The sequence below is a fragment of the Haliaeetus leucocephalus genome, unplaced genomic scaffold, assembly GCF_000737465.1.
Source record: "Haliaeetus leucocephalus isolate CR32 unplaced genomic scaffold, Haliaeetus_leucocephalus-4.0 Scaffold151, whole genome shotgun sequence".
Taxonomy (NCBI): domain Eukaryota; kingdom Metazoa; phylum Chordata; class Aves; order Accipitriformes; family Accipitridae; genus Haliaeetus; species Haliaeetus leucocephalus.
Genome location: NW_010972587.1, coordinates 9,304,057 through 9,331,417, shown reverse-complemented (window position 1 = coordinate 9,331,417; position 27,361 = coordinate 9,304,057). Strand labels below are relative to the sequence as shown.

General features: G+C 38.9%; 1 protein-coding gene across 1 annotated transcript; it reads right to left on the bottom strand.

Moving 5' to 3' along the window:
* Positions 1 to 7,623: 7,623 nt before the first annotated feature.
* On the bottom strand, positions 7,624 to 26,600 carry ALX1 (ALX homeobox 1). Its single transcript, XM_010561839.1, has 4 exons — positions 26,338 to 26,600; positions 23,996 to 24,300; positions 20,165 to 20,293; positions 7,624 to 8,257 (listed from the first exon to the last, which is right to left on the bottom strand). The coding sequence occupies exons 1-4, from the start codon at positions 26,567 to 26,569 to the stop codon at positions 7,937 to 7,939; spliced, it is 987 nt and encodes a 328-aa protein (XP_010560141.1). The 5' UTR covers positions 26,570 to 26,600; the 3' UTR covers positions 7,624 to 7,936.
* Positions 26,601 to 27,361: the final 761 nt, after the last annotated feature.

Genomic DNA, 27,361 nt, shown 5'->3' with positions numbered 1-27,361 from the left:
TTAAAAGTGCAGCATGTAGGAAACACTGCCAAAAGAACGAGAATGAAAAGGCAAATTTATGGGCCAGTGTTGTTTTAAGCATTTAGCAGTATAAATAGGAAGTGTAGATAAATGTGGACATATAAGTGACTCTCTGTTTATCTCAGTTACATTATTTGCCTAAATTCCAGAAGAGAATTAGCCCAATTAGTTTATATAAGGGTTAATGCTCTGCCTCTGGACTAGCAATTTAGCATATGTGTAGAACTGTTTTCAAACTAAAACTAACACTCCTCCTTAGAACAGGTCTTCCTAAAAAGAAAAAGCTTTGCTCGGTTCATCCTTGTCTCTCTGATCCTTAAAAAAAAGTCAGATACAAATATGGAAACTACTGTAATGAATTAGATGTAAACCACTGATTTAAGAAAGTTCAGTGTTTTAAAAACAGCAGAATGGACTATCTAACAAAAAAACATTCATATAAACTAAGTAATGTTGTTCGAGGACAATTTGATTTTAGCATAGTAAATCCATTATGTATTTATTAGGGATCATATTCTGCTCCCAAGTGAAGTCACTGGCAAGATTCCCGTTAACTTCACTTAGGATTTGATCATAGGGAGATTTTTGAGTAGAGTTAAGGAAATTTCATACCTCCTCCAACACTGAGTTTTCTGGCTCTAAATATTCAATAAACTCCCAGCCAATGAGTGTATTTTCCTCTTTTCTCATTGTATATATTACTTAAGCATTCACTAAATAATACTCACTAACTCAAATCTCTATTCCAGACCTTTTCCTAAAAGGCTCCCAAAATCTTTCAGTATTTTATTTACTCTGTGTTCAAGAGACATCTGACAGATTTTTTCCATATGTAAATATGCATTTCACTATATATTAAAATGTTTATAAAGACTAATGAGAAAATCATTCTTAGTACTTTAGAAGGTGAGTTGTTCCCTTAATATCACTTTGAAAGAAAAATGCAATGAACATGTTTTGTATTGTCATTTTCACCTTTAAAGATCTCAGCTGATTTCCATTTTTAATGATTAAAACAAAATCATTTGAGTAAATACACCTAAGTAAATACAGCCTTATACAGATTCAGATATTTCTGTTTCTCTTTGAGGACACTGTTTAATAAAGCTTTCATTTTAACTGTACCCTTCTCTTTCTTCTCAGAAAGGTAAAAACATTGTGAAAGTGTTAACCAGGACCTTATTCCACCTACAAGCAGTTTGTTAATCATAATCAGGCTGGATTTAACAACAAAAAAAAAATTTTGGTTTTTAATGAAAAAAAGGCTTTAACCTTCTTAGTTGTCCCTCTCCATATCAATAAATGCTCATTCACAAAGCAATTTTGGGTGCAGGAGTCTAATCTTTTGTAACTACGGATTATAGCAGAAGATTTGGCCCAGCTGTAATGATAGTGGGACTATACTAAACTGTGTTTGGTATGTGCATATGGGTATTCTCACAGGAATACAAGGCAGGGAGGATCAAGCCTATTTCAATTATTTTTCATAATTAAAGGATGCAGAGACCATCATTGCCTCAGCTTCTGAGACATGAAGCAGCCAGCTGTTGGGTTAGGGAGGGTTGCTGTAGTTAGAGCACAGAAAAGACTCATGTAACAGCACCTTGTGAGCCACCAGCTTCCACTGTATAAGCCAGTCAGAAAGTCTGATTGTTGTCCTAAACCTATAACCTACAGTCTTCCAAATGATCTTTTTCATGCTAACAACAGTACTGACTTTGATCAATATTATTGCCTGTACATTGATGGATTTATTAGTCTAGTCTACTGCTTATTCCTATGGAAATAATCCTTGTTATGAAGGTGGGCGGCATGAGCAAAGATGAAGTTTTGACCTATTGAGTGTGAGGCCTCAAAACAGCCCTTATTCTTTGAGAAGATCATGGATTTTGAAGACTCACCTGTTTGGGGCTTTTTTTTTTTTTCTTCATATATTGAAAAAATCAACAACATCTCATGTGTGGACTGCATTCAAACAGACAGGTTTGGTTAGGAGCTATGTAATTTTCATGTTGTTATTTAAATAGAGCAAAAACAACTGACAGAAAACAGGTCAATATCTCAAATACATCCTATGTGAGAGAGTTGTGATATGTTCCTTCATTTGCACGCCACAGCTAGAAATGAAGTGTAACCCCATAGCGTTTCAGCTTTTTTTATAGAAAACTAAAGCCCATCATTTTTTATAACAATACTGTTATTGCATTTAATGAACTACTTTCTTACATGGCTTAGAAGGACATCTACATTTTTCTATCTATGCCCCAGAAAAGCTGAGTGAAATTACCTACCCAGTTACGCTGGTGATGCAACGGACGCAGGCGTTGTCGTTTCCAGTAAGGGACGCTTCCTCTGCCCAGTGCTTTCCACACCGCACCCCGAGGCCGACGGGACAACTCCCGCTGCCGCTCTGCCCGCCTTCCCGCCTCCCGGCAGTTCGCCCCGCCCCCTTCCCAGGTGATTGTGGGAAGGGCGGTGGGCGGGGCCGGCGGTCCCTGAGCCTCAGTTTCTCCTCAGGGAGGTGGCGGTGCTCCTGGGCTCCTCTGGAGTTGGTGCTCCGCCGTTCCTTCAGCCCTTTGCAGCTTTTGAGGTTGGCGCAGCTGTTTGAGCAGAAGTGTTTTGATATTTGGGGAAGGAGAGGTGGCTCTTTGAGGTAAGAGCCTCAGACCCAGTCAAGGTTCACCAGTGTGTACAGTGGAAAGTACACTTGTATGCAGCTTTTTTTTTTTTCAGGTCAGTAGTTTTGTATTGAGCGTTCAGGGGTGGTAAGATGGTTTTTAATAAGCTTGTGGTGCAAAGAAGAATGGCCATGATCTGGGAATTTGGTAGACGTGCTGATCTGACTGTGAGTGTGTTTTAATGCTCTGCGCTCATGCTGCCTTAAAAATGCAGGGAAAGAAGACCTGAAATTCATGATTAAAGAATGTAGAGACTAGATGCTTGTCCCCAAAATTACTCTTTAATTACCCAATATATTTTTACTGGCAGTGATAGTCATACACCTACCAGCCTTGCCCCTTCAAGACTTACTTGGGTTCTTTCTATCCCTCCTTAAACTCACACTGTTCTTGCAAATACAGGTAGGAGAGGTGGCAATAAAAGAATTCTTACGCTCACAGGTCCTGCTGAGATTTAGGTGGGGGAATTCAGGTGAGAGAGGGAAGGAAGGGATACCCTGGGTTTAGGTTTTCTCCTTACTCCAGCACTACACCCTGAGTCTCCTCCCAGAAGCATATTCTGCTATTCCCATACTTGCTGCACACTCCTTCTCTCATACGCACACCTCACATCCAGTGCTTGCCCAGCCTGCTGCTTATTTTACACAATTTAAATCTAAGATATGTCCTTTCAACTACCATAACTTTACATTCCACATGTTTACTGAATAAGTTTGCTTATACCACCAATATTTCATATGCTAATTCACCAGTGTACCACAGCTGTCTTGTGTCGCACTGGCAATACAAAGCAGCTGTAAACCTAGTTAAACTAGATACATATTACAGCTTCTTCGGGCTACTCAGAAGTGGTATAAAATAAATCAATACCAAGCTTTGGGTAACTCACAATGTCTTACTATCATTCTGGTGCCAGCCAAATCTAAAAAGATCACTGTAGAGAGATAAGAAGGGGTTATGCTGGAGATGAGATGAGTGGGTCACTTGTTCATTGGGTATGAAAGTGCTGGGGGAAAAAAATCAGTGCCTTGTCACAGGAAGAACTTCCCCTGGAAACATTTTTAATTTTAGCAGTATAAGTGTTTTAAATGAGTTCCAACTCTAATTAGTGTGATTTAACTCCGATTAATAATTAATCTAATCAATAAAACAGTAACTAATCTGTGCCATTTTGAAAACACTGCAATATTTTATTCTTTGCAAGCAAAATAATTTACTTCTATCATGCTGAAGTCTCTCAGTATTAAATGCACAGTATTGGTCATATTTGTTAAATTATATACTTCAGGGCCTTACCGTAAAATTCACAGTCAAAATAAAATGCTTTTAAAATATCGGACTGGATTTTTTCAACACTTGACAGTGTAAAATATTATGACAGTAAAGAAGTGAAATGAGAAATATAGTTCTTTTCAGCTTATTCTCAGCAACAAAAGATGCCTTCATTGATATGTTCCTGTGGTATGTAACACTGCTGATTAAACTGTAGGTAGAAATCAGTCGTGCCAAACTTTTCTGACCATCTTTATGGTAATGGGACTGGGTCTCTAGCTGCTAAACGCAGTGTTGTCCATCGCTCACATGAGTCTGTACAAATCTTAAAGAGGACTTTTAATTTTCACAGATAAACTTACATCTGTTCAAAAAATTGTTCAACTACAGGCTTAACATCTTCAAATTGTTGATGAATCAATCATAGGACAAAAAACAGTGCAGCGTTATGTCATCACAAATTCTTCACAGCAATAATTACAACAATATTTCACTTTCTCTTTTAACAGGATAGGGACTCTTTGCCCAGAAGTTCTATAAATTTACTTCTCAGCATTGCATGATGATCACATATCTCAAACATTAGTTAAAGTACTTGGCAGGAAGGCTATGTAAATCACCTCCTTTTGTTTTTAGTGCATTTGCCACATGTTGAAGAAGCAGCGAAAAGATTAGTTGCTCATGCTAAGAAATCATTAAGTGGATAAAATCAAAGCACAAGAACACAAATCCTGTCAAATGTGGGAGTACAGTCCAGTGGAAAATAAACCCCTTTACCTTGAGAAGAAACTTATTCAAATTATTTGCATATACTGAAATGCCTCTTTTCTAGAATTTTCTTATAAAAAGGGAACCCTACAAATAGCCCTGTTGGCTCTATTTGCACTATTTGTGGAATAAGGAGCTACTCATCTTGGTTGAAAAAGCCTGAGTCTGGCCTTAAGCCAGCGTGGGCCAGATTCTGCCATCCTTACCGGAGCTGAATAGTACCTTAAGCTGGGCCTGATTATGAACCGATTACTCATGTTGTGCTGAGCGGCTCTTTGCATGAATGGGGCCATTGTGAATAAACATTTACAAGTGATTCACAATTTGGCCTATGTGAGTAGTCTCACTCGCATCAATGCGTCTACTCATGGAGTAAAGCACGACTAAATAAAAGTGGCAGAATGTGACCCTGTTGTAGTACTTGACATCTAACACGAAGATACTTTTTCATTAGCTAAATGAAACGCTGCAACCAACAGACTATCATTCATTCTTTGAGACGAGGCTGATGCAAGAGCATGACAAGCTTAACGCAGGCCTGCAACTTATCACACCTCAGGTTTAATGAAGGGTTGAATACCTGTTTGTCTAATGCATAAAGTTATGCTAGCAACATGTAACAAATAATTTCCATTGCTAAAATGGAGGATGAAGAATTAATTAGAATTGTATCCCTTTCACTTAATTAAAATCAGCAGGAAGATGACATAGTCTTTTATTTTCCCCTTTGATTTTGAAGGCTTCAAGCATATAAAAATGTTGTAATGTTTTGAAAATGGATGTTTATTCTCCCCAAGTATTCTGTCACTGCAATAAATTCCTAGGAATTGTTTAATTTATTCTTGACATAAGAAGCCCTGTAAAAATGATCTTTTTTCTGGATTTCAGAAGACAATAATAGCAAATTCTGCTATCAAAATAAATAAGAAAACTGAAAGAGAGGCAACAATAAAAATGGCTTGAAGCTTGCCAGCTAAGCTTTTGCTTCTTTACCCACTAATGATGCTTTAATAAAAATTATCTGGAAATCACACTGACATGTTCTAAATACTATAACTCAAAAAATTATTATGTTGAAACTAGAGAAGAGAAAAAAAAGAAAAACACATTTTAGGACTGGAAACGGTTTGACCTGCTAAAAAGCCCTTGTATTTCCACCACTTTCATCCTTCTGCATGTGGCACAAGTGTCTATATAAAACTAGTATCTTTACCTGTACTAATAAAATTATTTTTTTGCTTTAAATCATAAGGCTCATTTTACTGCTGTCTAAACAGACCATAAAAAAGGAAAAGATGAATTCTAGCCAGAATACTCTGTCCCAGTTCCTCAGGCCAAAGTTGAAGTTCATTTTTAGAAGAACAATAAAATTAGGAAACCACAAATTGGAGTATATGTATGTGTTAAACTTTGAGTTTATTACTAGTGGCAAATAGGACAACCTTCCTTTCAATCAGCTGTGTAAGAATCTGCTGTAAAATTCCCATCTTCGACTGATCCGAATGGTTTCAAAGTTAAGTTCGTTTATTCCACTGAAAGATTACCGACTGGATCTCCTATTTTTGTTTTCAAGTTTAGCCTCCTGGGTGGGAGCAGAGACAATTTGGGGGTTCCTGGGAGTTTGGTTGTGTGAGTACTGGTAGTTCTGCCGTTGCTGCGATGAAACGTGCGTCCCTGATCTTCCCTTCTCCCCCCGCCCGCCCTCTGTTCCTCACTAATGCCCAGAGAGAAAAGCAAGAAGGAGCAGGGGGTGCCCAGAGAGTTGTATCCTGTTCTAATCACAGCCATGCAAGTCCTTCTTTATTTCAATTAATTTACTTTGCCTTTATGAACCTGAGAGACTGACTGTTGCTTTCAAAGAGGCTGACATTTCACTCATCTGAAGGAGCTTGGAATGTGACAGGGGAAAGGGAGGAGAAGTAAATCAAAGCAGATAGCAATTCTCCAGATGTAAAGTATTTTTCTTCTCCTCTATTTTTTTTCCACCAGAAATGTCAGAAAGTCTGCTGACATTTTAATTCCTTTGTGATAGGCTGGGAGCTGAGGGCCAAATCCTGCTGCCACTGCAGGAGAAAAGATTTTTCTTATCGACTTTAAAGGGAGCGAACCAGTCTTACACTCTGAAAAAAAACCAAAACAAATTAGCAAAGTGTCAACAAACTGTAACTAAAACTAAATGAAATGTACTCTTACAACATCTTGAGATCAGTTACAGACTGAAACTGGCAAGCCTTGTTGGACTTTTTTCTTTTCAATTTGACCATAACATAACAAAAACCAGTTAGTAAGACTGACTGGATTGGAAGTAAGACTGTGCTGTTGTTGTGGGTTTTTTTCTAAATCTGGATTCTGTTGAAAGTGTTGCGGTACTATTCCATGCTCTCTTCTAGTCACCTAAGTTTCAAAATAACCTATCTGCAACTTTAAAGATTTCATTTAAACACTACTTGACCTACATTATCTGTGCACGTCTTTGAAAACTCTATTAAACACCATGATCCTGCTCTTAGTGATATGTTTGGCGAAAGAATCTCATTGTCTTTAACATGAATACACTCAGGTCCATAAAAAAAAGGAGTACCTTCTATTCTCATTACATTAGTTGTGCATTGATGTAACTCCAACGAGCTCGACATGCAGTTAGCAAAACAGCAGAGCTGGCTCAGAGCAGCAGCACAGTGCTGAGAGAGTTAGGTCTACAAATTCCACCTACAACGTGCACAATCATATATTTCCTTCTCTGCGCGGTGTGCTTAGAGATTTACTTCATGGTTTTCATCTAATAAATTTATTTTCCTTTACAGAGTTGTTCCCTTATGAAGTATTCATTTGTGAAGCATTAATTTTGTATACAGGACTGCTAAAAACCAATGGAGTAGACATATTTGCTTAATAGTTTTATTCTTTTTTGTGGGTTCTATAATCATATTTCATCAACTGGTACAACAAGACATATTTCTATATAAAAACCAAAACAAAGGGCTTGTTGAGCTTGATGCATGGTAAATCTATTTGGTTTATTCTTGTTTTATTGTTAAATATTATATTGCATTTGTTTAAGCAGACATCGTGTATATTGTGATTTCTAGCATTCCACACACAGCAGCTTATTGTTGTGTCCTTTAAATATGGGAAATAAAAATGTTTTCAGTTTGCTATTTAAAAAAAAAAGGAAATGAAGAAAGGGTACTGCTATATTACATGGCCCAGGAAATATTGGCAGCATGCTCTTTGGCTTTCATCCGTAGAACTGCAATGCTGGAGGACCTCCTTTCAAACTCCGGCTTGGTTTCAAAAGCATGTCCATTGGTTGCCCCAGAAAGTAAAGAGTCAGTGAAAAAATTATTGAGGGGCACGTGGCTGAACTGATTCTGGTGGTTTGAAAAGCCTGTGTAGCCAGAATCTGTCCGCGGTGAATGGGAATAAGGTGTCATACAGGAGGACGTATCTCGTGGCAGCATGCAGGAGGTAACCACAGAACCACTAGCCGCGTTCCCTGCCCACAGATTGTTCTGAATCTGGAACATATAAAATGAATAAGATTAAATTTAAATAGTTCATCTTTTGTTTTCTGCAATGCTTGGTTTGCTTTATTTAACACATCCGTTATTACTTCTCCTCTAAAACAAGCAGCAAGTACTTCACTAGTTCTCTGCAATCCTATTAGAAAATACCATGAAGACATTAACACGAGTCAAAATACTGGATCATTCACTTAAGAGCAAAGGCTGCTGAATCATATTCCTTGCTCTGTCATCCATTTGCTCTGTGGTTCTGCCCTGAGTGTTTACCATTGAACCTCAGGATGCCATCAGCCCAGCCAGTCAGTAAAATTAGTGGAAGCGCACAACTGACTTCAAAGAAAAGGTGTCAAAAGAGTGTACAATATCATAGCTGTTTTCACCATAAAAGCTTCTCCTCATCAGAATTCTTTCTTAACTGCAACGGTAGGAAGCAGTATAAAAGGGTGAACAAACCAGGATTTCTCAAGCGGCAAAGCCCAGCAAGTATTTGCAAAATTAAATATTGAGAAGCCTTGCATAATTACTTTAAAACAAATGAATCCATAAAATACAGGCATGGTTGATAATATATTCAAGAGATTTTCCTAAAGTTGTTTCAAAGATGGTCTTAAGATAAAATTTCTTTTTGTGATGCTTTTAGACAAAATTCTGCTTGGAGGCATTTCTGTTTCAGCTCTGTCTTAACTGGCTGCACTGTGCGTCCCTGGAAAACGTTGCATGACAGACTAGGACACAAACTTTGTGGTTACCAGCAATGTCTGCTGAAGATCTGGAGTAACCACGTATTCAAGCTTTGATGTGTAATGCCTTCTATACTTGGCAGTCACTTAAAGCTTCATTCTGAGTCTCAGGCCTTCCCCTATCGTCTATCTATAGATGCTATTTATGGATAGGTATTTTTCACTTCTTTGTTACTAGATGAACAGATGGAAAGATTTTCAAGGCCTAGCACAAGTCAGCTCCTGTCATTATCTCAGACTGTGCATTCTTTCATTCCTCCTCTATTCACTTTGCTTCAACCAAATTTCACACTCAGCAGCTGTCCTTCTGTCTGTTTAAACTCTCTACTCTGTATCTATGAGTAATATATGGATATAATTTCTGACATGCTCTAACTTCCTCGGTCTTTTCTCACTTGCACTCACCGTTATACAATATACAGCTTTATATTTCTTCTCCACTTATAACTCTTTCCTGGATGATGATTTTTTTTTTAAATGTACAGATATGATACAAGACATTTGTAGCCCTCATTCACAGTACAGAACTTCTCAGCCAGTAACTATACCCTTTTCTTTTTGTTTTACTTTGCTAAATTTGTCTTCATCCTAAAAATCTGTTGTCTGTTCAGTATATCATTGCTGTGATGGGCTGGGATTGAGCCCACATGTCTTTGTTCTCTGCTATATGTATAATTGCAATTACTCTTCGGTTAGCACTATAAAGTGAATTCCCACTTCAAACTTAATTTTGCTTTCACATTCCAAATCCATAGACAAAGGAATTTTGGCTTTAAGATATGTAGGTTATCTCTCTAGCTGAGTGATTTTTTTTCTGCCAAAGTAGAGGTCAGGGGAAGTAATGAATTATGACAGACATACATACACACACAGAGAATAAAAACATGTTTCTAAAACTGAGTTGTTTTTTTCCCATTGTCCTATTACTTTGCAACAACACATACCCACCAAACCACCACCAAGCTAAGGAGATAAATTATGGTTCACTGAACTCATCTAGCTGAGATCTAGTGCAGATAGCAAGGATGAGAGAGAGTCTTATTTTAAAAGTTAACATTTTGAACAGTTGTACTAGCAGGAGTCATCAGGAGCTGACAAACTAATTCGGTCTCCTTGGCAATTCCAGCAGCAAAAAAGAACCAGTAAATGCTCCATTTTGGTTTCCCGCAGAAGGCTGGGGAAAAGTCACGGTAGCAGCGCGTCTCCCCAAACTCTTGGTCTGCCCAACTCCTTGTTCACACAGACGTGCGTACATACAGGCTTACACACGCTTCCACACCCGCGCACGTGGGTTGCCTTCCCACACACACGCACCCAGCTGGGCACACCTCAGGCATCTGCTCCTGCAGATCTTAGGTGGTCTGCTGAGAGGTAATGAAGTGAATAAGGTGTCTGGGGAAGGATATTGAGGATTTTTCCTCCTTCTGGTGGGCCTCCTGAGATCTACAGGAGGAAAGAGACTCTAGTGAGAGTTTCAGAACTTTCCGGTTCCCATCCTGCCCTCCTCCCTTCAGTTTTTAGAAGTCTCTCAAACGTCAGCCCATGGGAGACCCTCTGCAGCTTGACACGATCCTCACTCAGCTGCTTTATTCCTCCTTAATTAACCCACCTGAGCCAGTTTTGACATAAAATTAGACAAACTTTTTTTTGATCTTCAGAGAACAGGTGGTTTTTCTGGGGATTAAAGGATGTATCTTATCCGGACCTATGTGAACCACTGTCTTGTTTATGAGTTTGTTGCTTTCAACCACGCAGAACATTCCCAAAGAGAGCAGCACATCTCTTACAGTTCAGGATTCAGGGATTCCTGAGTGTCCTGTTGCCTGGAAGGTTTCTCAGAGCCTAGTACAGATTTACAGAATATGCCATGAAGGAAACAAGGGACCCTGGAAGAGCTGGAAGGTGTGGTAGTTAAGTATACAGCAACTGGGGAGTCATCCACTAAGACTCACAAGGCTTACTGCCTTCTCAGACTTGATGAGTTTGGAGCCACATAGCATGTGAGAGTAGTAAAGATAGCAGCTGAAAGCCTATAAGATCCAGAGAATATCTCCATTTTGCTTGAAAGCCTAAGCTGCACACATTCTGTCTTAATCCTGAACTGGGAAAATCAGAAACCCGCTCATCCATACAAAAATCGTTGGGGTTTTTTTGTTCAGGAACGCTAGAAACTTTTAATTGTACTTCATTGTATTTCATGGTTACATGTGTTTCTTGCAGTAGCAGTGACAGATTAAGCAACTGTTGGGGTTTTCTTTCCCTTTCTGCCTACAAAACAAGTCACCCATTCCTATTTCCACACTGTTCCATTTCAGTTTCTTTTGCTGATATAACTTTTTACTGAATTGAAACAGGGAGCAGTTACAGCTAAAAAAGAATCCAGAAAAATCAAAATTTCAAACACACGCATACAGAACCCCATTCTTTTTGATGGTATTTCCAGGCCAAATGGTTAGTCTCAGAACCTTCACAACAGGACGAATTTTCCCAGGGACAGACTGGTTCATCTATGCAGCATCTAATACAGGAGCTACTTCTGGAGGAGCTCATCATCTCCAAGGCTAATTCACATGTGACAAAGTCTCATTTATCTGACTTGCTAAGATTTCTTTCCAAGAAACACTACGGCAAATGCTGCAGTCTGCCAGGCTGCACAGATATAATTATGGGAAGGATTTTCCCAAAAAATCTGTTTAAATAGGAACACGCACGAATTTGGCTTTAATAGTCATGATGTGAAGACTTCTAAAGGTTCAGAGGCTCAGTTTGAAAGTGCCCAATAACCTATGTGGTCTGGAGGTATCACAAAATCACTCTTTCCTTCCATATTTCTAGTAGCTTGGTTTGCAGAAAACTAAGTTTAGTACCACCAATTTTCCAGATATTTTTATCCTAGACAAATCTCTTTCAATTTAACTTCAGTGAGATTGCACAGGTGTAAATGAGAAAAGAATTCAGCTGCAAATCCTCAAATATACCAATGTCTTCTTAAAGAAATATGTGAACAAGCTATTCATTCCTAAAACTTTCAAAGGAGTGCCCTAGGTTTCGTCCTTAGAGGAAGGAATCCAAATTAGTAAACTTAACTTCAGAAATGCCACAAGATGCTAGGAAAGCTTTATGTCTTCTCTCATGAGGCAGTTATGCTTTTCAAAAGAATGTTTCAGTCATATCAATTTTCTATTCATTTTAGTTGGTTGAGTGACTTCACTTTTGAGATTAGATTTTCATTTCTTAGCAAAGATTTACAACATAAATATCTTGTAGTGAAATTTAGGTGCAGAAGGTATTCCTGTATTAAAAATAAATAATGTTTTACAATACATCAAAATTATCAGACCTTCTTCTGGTATGTTGGAAGGAAAAGGGACATTATGTACATGAATTTAAAGAAAATATTTTTCCTCTTAAACTCTTGTGTGATCCATGAACTATATAAAAGGCAATTCAGAGGCTGTGAATGAGGCTATACATACAGCACATCTCTGGTTTCTGTTAACATCACAAACAACTTGAGCTTTGCTCTTGTGGTTACCATGAAATTACCAGAGCCCTTCAATATATTTACCTACTGTATGTTTTATATACACACATACACACACCCTTCCCGATAGAAAAAAGAAATAGGATTTCATAGCTGTGACAAGAACATAACTGGAGAGTTATGGTTGTTAACATGGTTATGATATCATTTCCTAAGCATATGACCTTCTGCTTGACACTGCAGAGGAAAATTAGCTAAGGTAATTGGTCATCCCACTTGGCGTCATTGCTTTTTTTCTGTTAAAATGTCAAGCTCCTGGAGCTTCAGCCTCCTTACACAGCACCTAGAGAAATCACATAAACTCAAATCTCCAAATTTTTCCAAATTTTCTGAGAGTTTTGCCATCACTTACCCAGCTTTGGTCCTCCCATCACCAAATGTCTCGACTCATGCTATTTGAGTCACCTGCCCACCCAGACTGGAGTCTGTTTCCAACAGAGACACGTATGAGCACACAGCTTCTATTTGAGTGGACATGTGGTTTAGTGCTTCACAGGGGAAACACAATGTTAATCTCTTCTAAGATCTCTAGATATGAAGTAATAAGTTATTGTTGTTGTTATTACATAATATATGTTATGTTATTTTATATGTTATTATAATTACTTTAGTAGGTAATTAGAAACTACACATTGACTCTGTTTTCAGGATGTTCCTGGGCATTGCAAAGCAGACGACAGTGGCACTAACTGAACAGTTAAGAATTTACGTAATTATAGAAAGCACGTGAATGTCAAAGAGACTGGTTTGCTACATTTTTGTCACTCCTCTCTTTGTGTGAAGCAACAATCCTTCCACTACCAGAAAACATGAAACCTGTGCTTGCACAAGGAGCTATTTTAGGCAGATTAAATGCAATAGCTGCTAGTTTACAACTCGTGATCTGTAGGCTGTTCCTAGTCCATCAGCACAATTAATTTGCTCTGTCACTTGCCACAGTACTTTTTTTCTGGGGCCCTCTTAAGAACATCCAAGGTATCGGCAGAGGTTTGCCTGTACTTCCCGAGGTTGCAGATTCATAGCTTCTCAGGACAATTTAAACTGAAAAGGACCTCTGGGATTATTATTCCAAATCCTTGCTCACAGCTAACTTTGAATTTAGATCAGGTTACTCAAGCCCTATGCAGCCAAGTTTTGAGTAGCTCCAGCTACAGAGATTCAGTAACTTCTATGAGCAACTTGTTCTAAGGCTTTACCACTCTCATTGTATTTTTTCCCTTTATATCTAGACAGAACTTCTTGGTGTAATTTGTGAACATTTTATAGGAGCTGTTGGACCTAATGAACATGTGAAGATCATCTGTACTGTATTGAGTTCAGGTACATACGAGAGAGCTGCAGCACACCATTTTCAGCTATGTCCATAAGATGCATGTTGGCCCTTGGTAGCGAGAGGCTTAATGCCACAGCTCTGAAATAGGTGATAGACCCGTTCCGTCCACATTTAGGCCTTACATATGGTGAACAAAATAAAAATATCTTCATTTGATTCCATGCTTAACAAGTTTGCTAAGGTGCAAAAAAATGCAGGATTTGAGAAGTCATCAAGCTTTCATTCTTGTACGAGATGTTTTGTAGATAAATTGTAACTTCTCCCTACTGCAGTCTCAGGGCCAGTTACAATAAGAAGTAATTATATTTCATGTCTATGATACAGTTAATGACAAAATTTCATACTTTGAAAAATACTATTAAAAAGAAGTTTCTATCTCAGAAAGCAATGGATTTGCCTTATAATTAAGCCCCAGCTAAAGTCACTCACACACTTAAAGAAATACACGTTTCATAAAATAAAAAAAAAAAAAGGGGCAACAAACCGAATGTTGCAACTGCAAGGAGGACCACATGCAGTGATGGTTTAGAACCAAGAAAAAATAAAAGCGCAGTGCACAAACTACTTTGTGTGGAACAGACACCACCCAAAAAGATTAGAAGTGTTACTCTCGGAAGATCAGCCACAGCAGTGCAACAGTCAGCACATATGCAGCAAGCAACATACCATCCAGGTGGTGGCCCAGCCTGAGCTCCGTGCTGTCACAGCTAGACAGCATGAGTAGATGATAAAACTTCTTTGAAGCTGGCTCAGATATGTCTACCACATCTACTCCTACTTAATCAGTGCACCCATAGCCTTAATGAACTATTGTGATTAACTGTCATTTATATGTCTACTACAGTTAAAAGAATTTTTAAGTCATATAACATGTGGTGTCTAATATATGCCATATGAAAGATTTAATTGGAGCATGTAACTTTGATTATTGCTAATGAGAATTACCCATATGTACTAAGGCTCGAGCAGAACTGTAATGATGATCCAAGGACTTAGTACATAACACATGTATACTGATACCACTTCTACACTCTTTGATTGCCAAAACAAATCATGTGATACCACGCTGTTCAACGTATTTAATTTGATTTATCAGTCTGGTGGATGGAATGTAAACTTCAGCCTCTTCCTTCTATTTTTGAGATTTCAACTTTCTTTCTACACCTTCTGTATCACTCCAGTTCCCATACCTTTGAAAGGCTTTTGTCTCCTCAGGATTCCCACCTGCACTAGGCTGGGTTTTTCCACAAAAAAAAAAATAAAAATTCAGTCCTATCCAACTCTTGCCTGCATTTTCAAGTAAAGAAGAGAAGCAAACAATCCATTTCACATGTGATAGTAAGAGGGAAGGTATAATGGTGTGACAGGATAAACCCTTTCAAAAGAACGTAGAACAATGGCAACAAATGGACTAGACTCAAAGAACAAGCAAGAAGAAAAGATGCAAAGTATGGAAAGAGCTTAGGTAGGGGAAGAATGTTGCCCCTTATATCTGCTTTTCAAGGATACAGTTTCATGTTTATTTACATATTGATGCACTTACATTTATAAAGACAACATCTTTATAAATTTAACTCATACAGGGAAAGCTGTGTGATAATACTGTAGGCTTTTGATCGAATTTCACTCTCATGTGTGTAAATGAGGAGATAAAAATGAAATTTTGTCTCAGGTTTTTTGGTCCCTTGCCACTTCTCATACTTAAACATTAAATCTGACAAAGTCAAGTACCCTTTGTAACATTAGCCTTCTCACTAGGCAATGGACAGTAAAAGTAGTCAAGTAAAGACCAGTAAGGTAAGAGAAGAGCAAGGCTAAGCAACTTTTTTCTTGTTCCTCTCCCAGCACATAATATATAGATCCATCTAAGATAACTATAGATGTGTGCAGCTGAACCAGGTATCAGAGAAAAAAAATACATTTTTAGAGATCATCTTACCTATTTTATACCCTATGCTTTAGGAAGAGAAAACTTAATTGACCAGATTTTCACCAACTTTAAAGTGAATCCATCTCTGGCATAAAAGGCCCTCTGATTAAGTTTCCTAAGCGCAAATGTCTAATATTTATCTGACCACCAACTGCCTCCCCTGAAGGGTGCATACTTCTTTAAGTCCTGTTCATCAGCATGGTAGCAGTGTCTCAGATATCCCAAAACATCTTTAATAACACTAGACACTGTGTTTAGGTGACCGAATCAAGTACTGCTTGTTTACTAACATTTACTCAGATGAGTTGAAGTAACCATCTCCATGAAGTGAATCTGCATTCAATTTCCCACTGATGTTAGGATCCTGCCTCTTAGCTTCCATACCATCAGCAGAATATTGCTAGTTAATGAGGTTCAAAGTGTCTGGGATAAGAGTTTTAACCAGTGAATTGTTTTCTGAGTGCACTTAAGATGACTTAGACCACAATGTGTTGCATCTGCAAGAGGAACTTGAAGCTTAAATACTGAAACTAATGAAACTGAAACCTTTTACCAAAATGAACAAAAAGTACTGTATATAACATCTTCCTAGAAAAATCTGATTTTCAGCATAATGTTGTCAAAAGTTAAATATTTCATCTCAGTGGAAACAACGCTGTGGCATTTTTAATGTTAAAGCCTCGAAAAAACATGTGAATAACAGATGATTGTCCTGGAATGTTGTACTAACTGTCCTCCTCTGTAATTCAGGTGTTGCCAGTATAATTAATGGAAGAAGTATGTGTGCAGAATTTGGACAGTTCAGGAGATGCTGAACTTCTTGGCAGCCAGCCGAGCAACTATTTTGCACAATAAGCAACACCTAAAGTCAACATACTGTAAAAATAATTAAGGTTAGGCTGAATTAGCAAAGCAAACGATTAAGATCTTGAAAAAAAAAACCAACCCTAAATTGTGTAACTTAATAGCAAAATTAGACTGGGTTATAGAAATGGGAGTTGGACCAGACCACCTCCAGAGGTCCCTTCCAACCCCAACCATTCTCTGATTCAGAGCCAACCTTCTATCTGAAATTATTTGAAAAGATCATTTCCTCACAGGAAAACCTTTCAGGTTTATACAGTCACACAACACGTAGCAGCATCATGTTCTTAATTTGTATTTGATGAAGATAATTGGTGAAGAGACTAAGCAGGGGTCTCCACACCCTCTGTTGACTGCAGAGACTGATGTTTCTGCTGGAATGCAAGTGGGATGTCTGTTTTGTGAACATATCCGTGGTGGGGCTCAAAACAGAAATCTTCAGACTGCAAATTCATATAATGCACACCAGAAATTCACATTTGGTCCTGTTCCTTCTGCCACACAGCAGTAAATATCTCAGCTTGATTTCATCCTTTTTCAACATTCATCCTATGTTTTCTGCCAGCGACAGAGAGTCTGTTTTCCCCTGTGTTAATAAAGGCTTCATAAATAAGCTCTAGTGATCTGTGTTCCACAACCCCAAGAAAAACTATTTACTCAAAAGTATGGCAAAGTTTGTCTAATATTTGCTTATGTCAGTGTCACAATAAGAGTGCTTGTACATGGGGAGGAGCAGGGGGAAGGAGGGGGGAAAAAAGGAAAAGAAAAGGAAAAATGTGTATTTGATTTCTTTTCTTGCATTAACTACACTGAAACAATGGAATTGTCTGGGAATCAATCTACAACACTAAAACCAAACATGCAGATAACAATTTTAAATATCTCTTTCTGCATGAACTGTGGGATAGATTGATGAGTATATAGCAAGTCATGTACTGTGTATTTATTTTCCATAAGTGAGGCACTTATAAATGGACATCTAGTTCAAAAGATTCGAATGTAGTGATGTTAGTGGTCGTTGTGGTTTTAATACGGATTTTCATCGTCTCAAGCATTCTCGCTGGAACTATTATGTATATGATACAGACATGGTTTTACTGAAGGTGAGGATTTAAGAATGTGAATTACCACGAGGTTAGCAAGAACAGGAACTTGCACCGACTGTTCTGTCATAACTGCCTGGACACCTATTCGTATTCCAGTATACAGCAAAGTAGCCACCTTCTTCACTGAGGAGTAAGCGACCTTGTTTTTATCATGTAGCCAAACCACGCATGCAAGCACTTAACTGAAGTAGCCAACGTAAGGTGGACTCACACCTTAGTTGAGCTGCTTGCTCCTGTTCCTAAAGTAAAGTACAGTACAACACAATTTTCTCGTGCAGGTGACCAGACTCAATTATGTGTTTGTGCCTGTTTACCTGCAGTGTGTTAGTCTGTGGTTATAGGTGAGTACTATATATTTATGTTTATGAATGAGTATACATTTTATACTTCTACACATTTTAGAGATGCTTTATTTAAGATTATGGTACCAACATTTTCATTTCAATCTCCTGTTTTTAAGAACTTATAAATTAATGATAGAAAATTTTGCCAGGCTGAAACTTAGTTAACTGTATTGTCAGCCTAGGAAAGATGTTTTTTAACAAGTATGTAAATAGAAATGCAGTGAATTCACTCATCTTTTTAACAATCTGAAAGTACAAAATAGATATTTCATTGGGTTTAGAATTTTATGGTTGATATTATCATCTAATTCAAAAGTGTTTCTTTTTTAAAAACATTAATTTTAGGACAACCATTTTAAGTGCTTACCAATGCCTTGCATTATTCCATTATCTTACGCAAATGAAACTTCTGTCAATTGGGAAAATGTCTAGATTAAGTCCTACTAAAAATACCAGATGAGCTTGGAGACACAAAATTTAGTCTAGATAATTGAGTCAGGGATAGAAAGCCCAAAGCTTAAGTACTGTTCCTTGTATCATGTGTTGTGATGCTATAGATAAGTCAGTACCAAAAGATACTTGAACACCTTGAGTGAGATCTGTGAGTGACTGCGCATCTATGTCTGTGAATCTGCCTAGGAGCGCTCAAGGTCTTTTTGCACACCTTCACCTAGGTAGGTCTCAAGCAAGTATTGTCCCCTCCTACTTAAACAGTGTATCATGCAGTGGTTTCTGATGTAAGTTGGGCTAACGCACAAAATAAAATGAAATAAAAGCAGACTTATAAGTGCCACCAGGTCTGAAATGGTTGTGCCCATGTTCTGAGCTGCCTGGAACACAAACCAGCTCTGGCCCAGGCACCAAACCTAGCAACATGCAAACTCCTCAGAAGTAAAACACTTTAAGCTGGGTAGATGACACCTGGGCCCGAGGCGTCTGGTCCTAAGTTAATCACGTTCAGCCAATGTAGAGCAAGACCAAGGCAAGCCCACATAGAATATGAGTATATTCTTAAGGCTGGCAGAGACCCTACTACCTGATGAACTAGAAGAGCACCAGGACACCAGCAGTGGAAGGACTCTACCACAGGGACCCAGACAAGATTTTTGCTTTGTATGGCGCTTTTTTTTTTTTTTAAATTTTGTGGTAAAAGCAATGGGAAGCTAGAGACGTGAAAAACAATGGCTTCAGAATAAAAGTATTCAATGTACTAAAACAAGCAAGCAGAAAAACAATAGCAGACAGTGAAGCAAGGCAGTAAACCAAAGGACTGGAGAACAGAGACAGAAGATTATGATCTTATTAAATAGTATACCTTACTATATACTAATGGACCACTGGAAAAGAAAAAAATAAATTAAACTACTACAGTCTGAGAGAACTTTCTTGTTTCTCTGCCTCCCTCTCCTAGCCGCGTACATTCAGTTGTGATTATACGTGGCCATAATATGGTTTCATGCTAGTAGAAGACTACTTGTATTCAATGGTCCGTAAAGAAATGGTGCATGTTTAATGCATCAGAAGGAAGTTGCCTAGAGATCACATAGTTTATGCCTCATCTTACGAAAGCATGCAAGACCAGAGCTGTTAAAACAGTTGTGCCTGTGAATATAAATATCCCAGAAGGGAAATCCTGACCTTGTTGTGGTCAAAATTACAACATTCCTGTCAATCTCAATGGGTCTAGACTTCATCCAGAATTTGTGTATGGACCTAAAAGTGATTCCAACCCCCACATAATTTTATGTGCAGAAAACACTTAGCTGCACAACCATATTGCCAGCCATTCTCAGTACATAACCTATGCAAAACTCTGCAGCTCCTAAGATGGTTGTTTAAAAAATACTTGTATTTTAAGAGTTAATTATTCATATTGGGTGTCGGAACTGTTGTTCACAGTGGCAGGTCCTGTTGACGTGTCTAAAGAACACAGAAAGCTAAACACAGGAAAGTCTTCGTGCATCTTCTGTGCTCATGTGTGCCTAAGGATGGAAGAGAAGGTGAATGTAGAACCAAAGTACTACTTGGTCTTTACCATACCTGAGGGTAGCTGTCAGTCCTTGGAAGAACAGATATATCATAGGTGGCAGCAAAATGGCTCTTAGCTTGCTGGATCTGACCATAGCGTTCTCTTTTCCTCCATTTTGCTCTTCGATTCTGGAACCAAACCTATAGTATATGAGGCAACAATCATCAAGGTCAACTCAATTACATACTATGCAAAGAGTTTTAGGAAAAAGCCAAGAGATTTTGGACAATAGCTTTGAAAATTTCTGTTTATCTAAGAAAGGGAAGTTCTCTGCCTGAGGATTAAATTCTTGCAGTTTCAATCTTCTCAATGTCAGACTTGCTTAAGCTATTTCTGGCCATTTTAAAAGCATATATTATTTCCTTTCTAGTGTTTCTAGTGTCTCAAAAAAAAAAAAAAAAAAAAAAAGAGGAAAGATCAGTCTGTCAGGCAGTGCTAATTTTGACAGAGTTCAGTTCCGTAGAGGAAAATCACCAAGTAGCAGCAAATCAAATTGTAAAGAAACTTTCTCTTACTTTCACATGCCCACTGACTTGCCATGCGTACCTACGATCTGCCTCCTAGAGGTGTACCTAATCTTTATCAAGTGCAGTAATGAAAAGGCAAGAAAAGCTGGCACCAGGACAGCAGTTTGCACTGCAGAAAAGGTTTCTACAAGGAAGACTAACAGAGCGGGAAGATAATAAAAAGCCATGAGATCACAGACAGTTTTAAAATTATTGTGACTTTTTTTCACATTTGTGTTAGGTGATACCTGTTTCTGACAATGGAAAACTGAAGAATGGCACTTTACATTTAGACTATGAAATAATTTAGACCTGAAACAATGCCTTCTTGTCAATTAAAAGCTATTTTGTCTATGCTTAGATAACCTTTGGACTGTTCTGTAATATTTTGAGTGTTGGGTGTTATCTCAAAACCTGTTACATGCACATTTCTTGCTGTGACTGATATCTGTCATTGTCCTGTGGTCTTCAAAAAAATATTTTTCTTTCAAACAGTTTAGTTTGGACTGGCTAAGACTTATCCTGATGAATTAAAGGGATTGCTAAGAAAAGTAACTGTTCCTTTATAAAAGTAATATTATCCAACTAACTCTTTATTGTTCAGCTATGAGCAAACTCATTCTGACTCTTTTTAAAGAAGTCATGCTACTAACAGAACCTTTTTTTTTTTTTTTTTACATGGATACAATGCCATTGATTAGTCTTCTGGCTAAATGGATCATGAATCCATTTCGTTAGATACATACATGAATAGTTTGGGGTTGTTTTTTTTTTATTCAGACACTGCCTGTGAATCCCATTTTGAGGGATATTTTCTGATCCCTGATGGTGGGATATTTAAAATAATGCTGTTTGTTTTATAATTCAGTTTTTTCCTTGCTCTTTGGAGAACTCAAATGTCTTTTGATGCTGCTTAAGCAACCAGGGCATAATTTTTCTCATTTTAATTCCCAAGGACTTGTTGCAAATTTAGTATGTGCAATCTTTTAAAATGTACTTGGCAATCAAAGCAAGGCCCATGCATGTAACTGCTGAGTATATATTGTTAGGGACCTTGTGGGTCAATTTGTATTATTTATGATGCCTGAGGCTCAGCAAAAAGGAAAGAAAAGGGAAAAAAAAAAATTCTCCTGAACACGCTAAGGGAATGTGGTCATGAGGCTCTTTCATTGAAAAAAGACCTTGACAGTCTCCTTAAAATGGGTGCCAATTACTTCACTGACATGCAGCAGGAAAGAGAACAACTTAGATAAATTAGGTTCAGGTTGGCGCTCTCTGCATGTATGCAGGACAAATATTAAATTGGATGTTGATGAAATGGCGGTGAAGGGAAATGTGGGTAAGGTATCCAGCTGATCACTCTGCTAAACTAAATCAAACAATTTGCTTGAATTTATAGTAACTAAACAAGAAAAAAAGCACACATTTTTTCTTTTGACAATCCCCCAAAATATTTCTGTTTACATCACTTTACTAGAAACTGACTCTTGGCAGAGATAAAGTAACCATTTGCCTCCACAAAGCAATGTAAAAATCTGCTGCTTGTTATCCTTGAATTGCCAGATGCTGCCTCTAATGATGTAAGGCCTTTTAAATTGCTTAATCTTGTGATGGAATACTGTTGCTACTCTGGATAAAAATGATCACCATTTCCTTTCATATTTAGCATATGAGAAATGCAAAGATCGGTTATCTTTTAAGAAAGGGGAGAACATGTTTAAATAAAATAGAAATAGATATTCTGTGAAAGTCTGGGGCAGACATATATGTTTTTACATTTACTTTCTTAATGTTAATACCTTTACCATATGAAGCTTCTAAAACTTAGAAAAATGTGTGACAAAAAGCCAGTTGACATATTTTAGCCCAATTCTCCCCTCCCTGTTCTGACTACTAATTTATTCTTGGAGTAGTTCTCATTATTCCAGGATTATGCAACTGTAAGCATACTGTTTTAACATTATGCAAGCTTTTTTTTAAAGTCAAGACTAAATCGTAATGAATGGAATTCATACTTGGAAAACTGTACCAAATTCAGAGCGAGAGGGATTGCACAGAGCCTGAAGAGTTAAAAGCCACTGAACTAAATTCCGTCGGCATCACTGATGTCGTATCGATGTAACTGACAGACGATTTGGGACTCTGTTTTCCGATGACAACAGTGAATATGCTGTCTGGTTGAATAGACATGAAAAGAACACTTCTTTATAAAATTAATTAGCTGAGTTCGTTTCTGAAAGTGATCCTGGTTTAATTTCAGCTGTGTGCATGTGCACTGACGTCTATTTCTTTATACGCATGTGTTAGTATGTGTTTAATTACAAGTTGTGAAGTTGTTATCATATTCGAGTCACTAAATTAAAAAAATTAATCCCAGTCTGTAAGAATCGACAGGACTGCTATTCCCTAAATTGAAATGCTGAGTATTACCAGAACGGGGAAGATCTCTAAAAATAGAATAAACTTGCAAAAGGCAGCTCACACCCTTTTCTAAGGGAAGATCTCTAAATGGGGGGAGGGCTGCATTTCCTGGATATTTAGATTCTTTTCTCACCATTGCGCATCCAAAGCCATAAATATTGTTGCGATTACTGTACTAGCACATACTGAATGAATCAACTTTGTACGCAGTTAAGATACTCAAATACTGCACTAAGTGGTCAACAGTCTGTTTCGTTCCAAAAATTAGAATAACATTAACCATCAGTAATGCAAGTTTAAAAACCAGCAAATGTACTTCCCAATTTTGTGATTATTAAGCTCATTCCATACAGCAGAGTTGAAAGGATTATGTCCTTGCTCTACACAGACACAAACACACACACACACACACACATATATATATATTTATACACATTTTTGTATGTGCAGTTTCACTGCATACTCTTTGGGTGGAAACAAGGAATTTGATTACTTTTTAGATTGTACTTTTCATGCCGTAACACACACAGAATCCTCTGCGCCCGAGTTCTGCATCGTCATCAGTCTAAACTACATGCAACACATTTCTTTAATGGGATCTTTACGTGTAACGCTTTACGTATTCCCTGCCTGGAATTCTGACAGTAAAAAAGGACTACCAGACATCAAGACTGCTTTACTATTGATGTTGTTTCCTCATCCTTTAAACAAGTTTCTAGAACAGCAACACAAGCGATTTGAAAAAATAACAAGTTATTTTAGTACTGCAGCATAACAGCTCATATCCATAAAGAAATAAAGCACACCGAGCCATTTACTTTAGCTTTATGGGCTTTTGTACAATCCCCAAGAGTGTCGTTTCCCAGTTCCTACAATGCAGAACTTGTGATGGAAATGCTGAAGTTTGGTTCCTACCTGGACTCTGGCCTCAGTGAGCTCTGTTCTCAGAGCTAGCTGTTCTCTTACATAGACATCGGGGTAGTGAGTTTTCTGGAATACTTTCTCCAGTTCCTCCAGCTGCAAACTGGTGAACGTTGTTCTGTGTCTCCTCTTCTTACTGCTGGAGACGTTGCTGTCACACTTATCACCAAGTTCATCCAGTTCCCCCTTCTCCTGCATCCCTTTCACCGGAGACATCCTGAGGTTGTTGCAATTGTCCATGGGCCTGCTCAGCTCGGTGTGAAGAGGCTGTCCTTCCACTTTAGTAATCCCATAGTTCACTGTACACAAGGTGGGGGAGGGAAAGAACTGGTTAAGGGGGGGCTTCAGATTCAAGACTTCACATAAAACAGTTTCACAAGAACCCGATTCTGTTCGGCTGCGTATTTCTACACGAGAGCGCGGAAGAGGAATCTGTAATATTAACTACAGACAGAGTAAAAGTACTAAGTCACATTGAATTTTAACTGAGAATCATATCTGAAAATATAATCTGAAGTCTTTCGGTGTAAGGAGGCTGCATGAGAGTACTTGAATATTTTCACTCTGCCACTAAAGTAGTTAATAATCCATGAAATCAGCTTCAACTAAGGTTGCACAGATAAGGAATCTTAGCCCAAAACAGATTTTTGTGTAAGATAAGTGGCATAAAGCTATGGACAAATGTGCCTTTAAACTTGGAAGCAGATATAAAAAACTCCATTTCTATGAAAATACAAAATAACTGTAAAGTAAACAAAATAGCTGTAAACTGACAAATCAAGCAGCAAATGAAACCGAAAATCAACTTCACTTTACAAACTCAAGAGATTCCATATACCTTCTCTTGGATTTGTAAAGTGGAATTGTTTCCAATTAAGTTTGTTATGGTTACAAAATGCAGAGAGTTTCTGCAAAATGTTAACTTATTAGAAGAGATCGTTTCATATACTTTGTATAAGGATTGCAGGAACTATTTGTCTTTAGGTAAAATCTGAGTGGTAGAGATAAGAAATATTCCTCTGTAGCTTCTTAATAAGAAATGAAAACATTTCCTATTTTTTCTATTTTTACATGTCTCACATCACTGAAAAAGTCATGCGATACGTTACCGGATTCAAAAAGGCTTTTTTTCTCCCCCCCCCCCCGCCTCAGAAACAGGCACAAAATATTTAAAATTCTAATGAAATTAAAATCTACAAAGATGGCACGTAACATATGGTGAGAAGCTTGCTTTGAGATTTTCTCACATTCTCAGTAATTTCTTTTCTTTCAGTCCGAGCTGATTTTAACCAAACACAATTTTTAAATACTTACTATCAACACATACATAGATAGGAAATGCCCCAAAGCCCCCAAGGCACACATTAAAAGAGCTAATTAAGAAAAACTTCAATGTATAAATCAATTTTCTGTAAGTTTTTTTAAGTCACACTTGCAGAAATCTATCATTGTTCCTTACAAACTGTTTCACACAAAAAGGATGTTCTCAAAAAAGTACTTCAGTGCCTACATGAAGTAAAAAAATGTAAGATATTGTCAGTCTCGCTATTGCAGCTGATCTTAACCATGTTTTCCGACTCTGCCAGGCAAATATTTTTTGATTTTTTTTTTTTCTATCTGTGATTTACATCCTGTTGGAATAAGGGGGACGATTTTAAAAGTTTCAAAAAGAAAACATTCCCCGTTCTCCTTGCCGATCAGCTAGGCGAAAACAGCGTGTGAGGCTGTCGTTGGAATTACCGAAGTTGTTTTCGGTCAGCGGGAGAATCCCTCTCACGCGTTATTCACTAACACAACGGAGAAAAAAAAAAAAAAAAAACAAACCCAAACCCACACCCCACGCAGCCATCCTCGCAGAGGGGGGGTTCTTCCACGGAGCCGGGGTTCACCCACCCACCTCCCCTTCCCACCCCGGAGCGGACCCTCCGACACCCGCCGCTGCCTTTTCCCGGCAGTTCCCCGCGTGAAAACGCCGCGGCCGGATGGGGAACGGGACGGGGAGCAGGGCCGAGCCCCCCCCTCGGCAGCCGCCCCTCCGGTCTCTCCGTCCCCCCCCCCGCCAGCCTCCCCGGTTGTGGCGGGGTGCTCGGCGCTGCGCGTTCCGCGTTGGGCGGGAGGAAAGGAGCGCTTCGAAGGAGGCGGTCGCCTTCTCCCGGTGCTATCATCATCATCATCATCACCGTTACCATAATTATTTCCTACTGCCCCTCGCGTGCCAGCAAGCAAAAGCCGGGCAGGCGCCTTCGGTCTCGGCGGGGCGGGCGGGAGAAGGCCCAGCGTGCCCTCTCCATCCGCAGGGAGGGCAAAGGGAGAATAACGGTGGGACGGCGACTCACCGTTGTTGTCCTGGCAGGGCGATGTCCTCTCCAGCCTCACATGATGCTCAGCCCTTTGCAGAGGGTTGAAGGCCTGCACGCACTTGGTGCCTGACGTTTTGCTATAAAAGGACTCATTGTCCAAAGTTTCCATAACGTGCTCCAAAGTGCCTCCTGCTCCCATGTAAAAGTCGCTGTTCTTGCTCGGCTGGCTCTTCAGGGCAAACTTCTCGCTCAGAAAATCCATAATCATCTAAGGCTGCTTGAGAGCCTCTTCCCTAGACAGAGGCCGGACTGTGAGCAGGGGAGGGAGGGAGAGGATGGGAGGGAAGGAAGGAGGGAGGGAGGGAAAGGCGCTCGGAGCTCAGGGAGCTGTTTTGCCTCCGAGCCTTTGATTTGTCTTGTCTTGAAAAGGGGAACCCGAAGTTGCTCTTATATCTTGAAGCTCAGCAGGGCTCCTTATGCAACCTCCCATTTCTAATGAATATGAAAATAGGCAAGCAGCGTAACTCCACCCCAGGTCCCCCAAGACCTAATCCCAACACAGGAGGGAGTTCCAGGCCCATTTTCGACAGACGGATCCGTTTCAGACAGACAGACACACACGAGCGGGCGAGGAGGGTGAGGGGAGGCAGGGAGGGAGGGAGGACGCACGAAAAGGACATTTCCCCTCTGCAACCTATTCCCATTTCTCCGGGGATCCTGGAAAGAGAGTAATCCCTCGCTTTCCTCCCGCTCCCCCCAGCTCCCCGAGAGGCTTAGAGCGAGGTAATTTCAGGGGCACATACCCTCGAGTAAAGGATCTTCTTTAATCAATTTGACTGATACCTCGGTAGCTGCAGTCCTGTTCTCTGAAGCTGTAAAATTAAGACCCGGTGTTCCTTCTTTATTAAACAGCTCAGAAGTGAGGTCCTACAGTTAAAGAGAGAAAGAAGAAATATTATAGGCAGTTGTTTGTGTAGAGGGAATGGAAACTAGAGGAACTTAAAACTAGGAATCTCTCACATCAGAAACCAGCCTAAAAGAGAATTTGGCTCTATCAAAC

What these genes read in the sequence shown, in the direction of transcription:
- ALX1 (XM_010561839.1), bottom strand. Translation starts at nt 26,569, where the DNA reads ATGATTATGGATTTTCTGAGCGAGAAGTTTGCCCTGAAGAGCCAGCCG. An exon ending in GCCCTGCCAGGACAACAACG is followed by an intron (nt 24,301 to 26,337) that starts GTGAGTCGCCGT and finishes CCTTGTGTACAG; the next exon opens with TGAACTATGGGATTACTAAA. An exon ending in GGACTGACAGCTACCCTCAG is followed by an intron (nt 8,258 to 20,164) that starts GTATGGTAAAGA and finishes TATATGTTCCAG; the next exon opens with ATTCAGAACAATCTGTGGGC.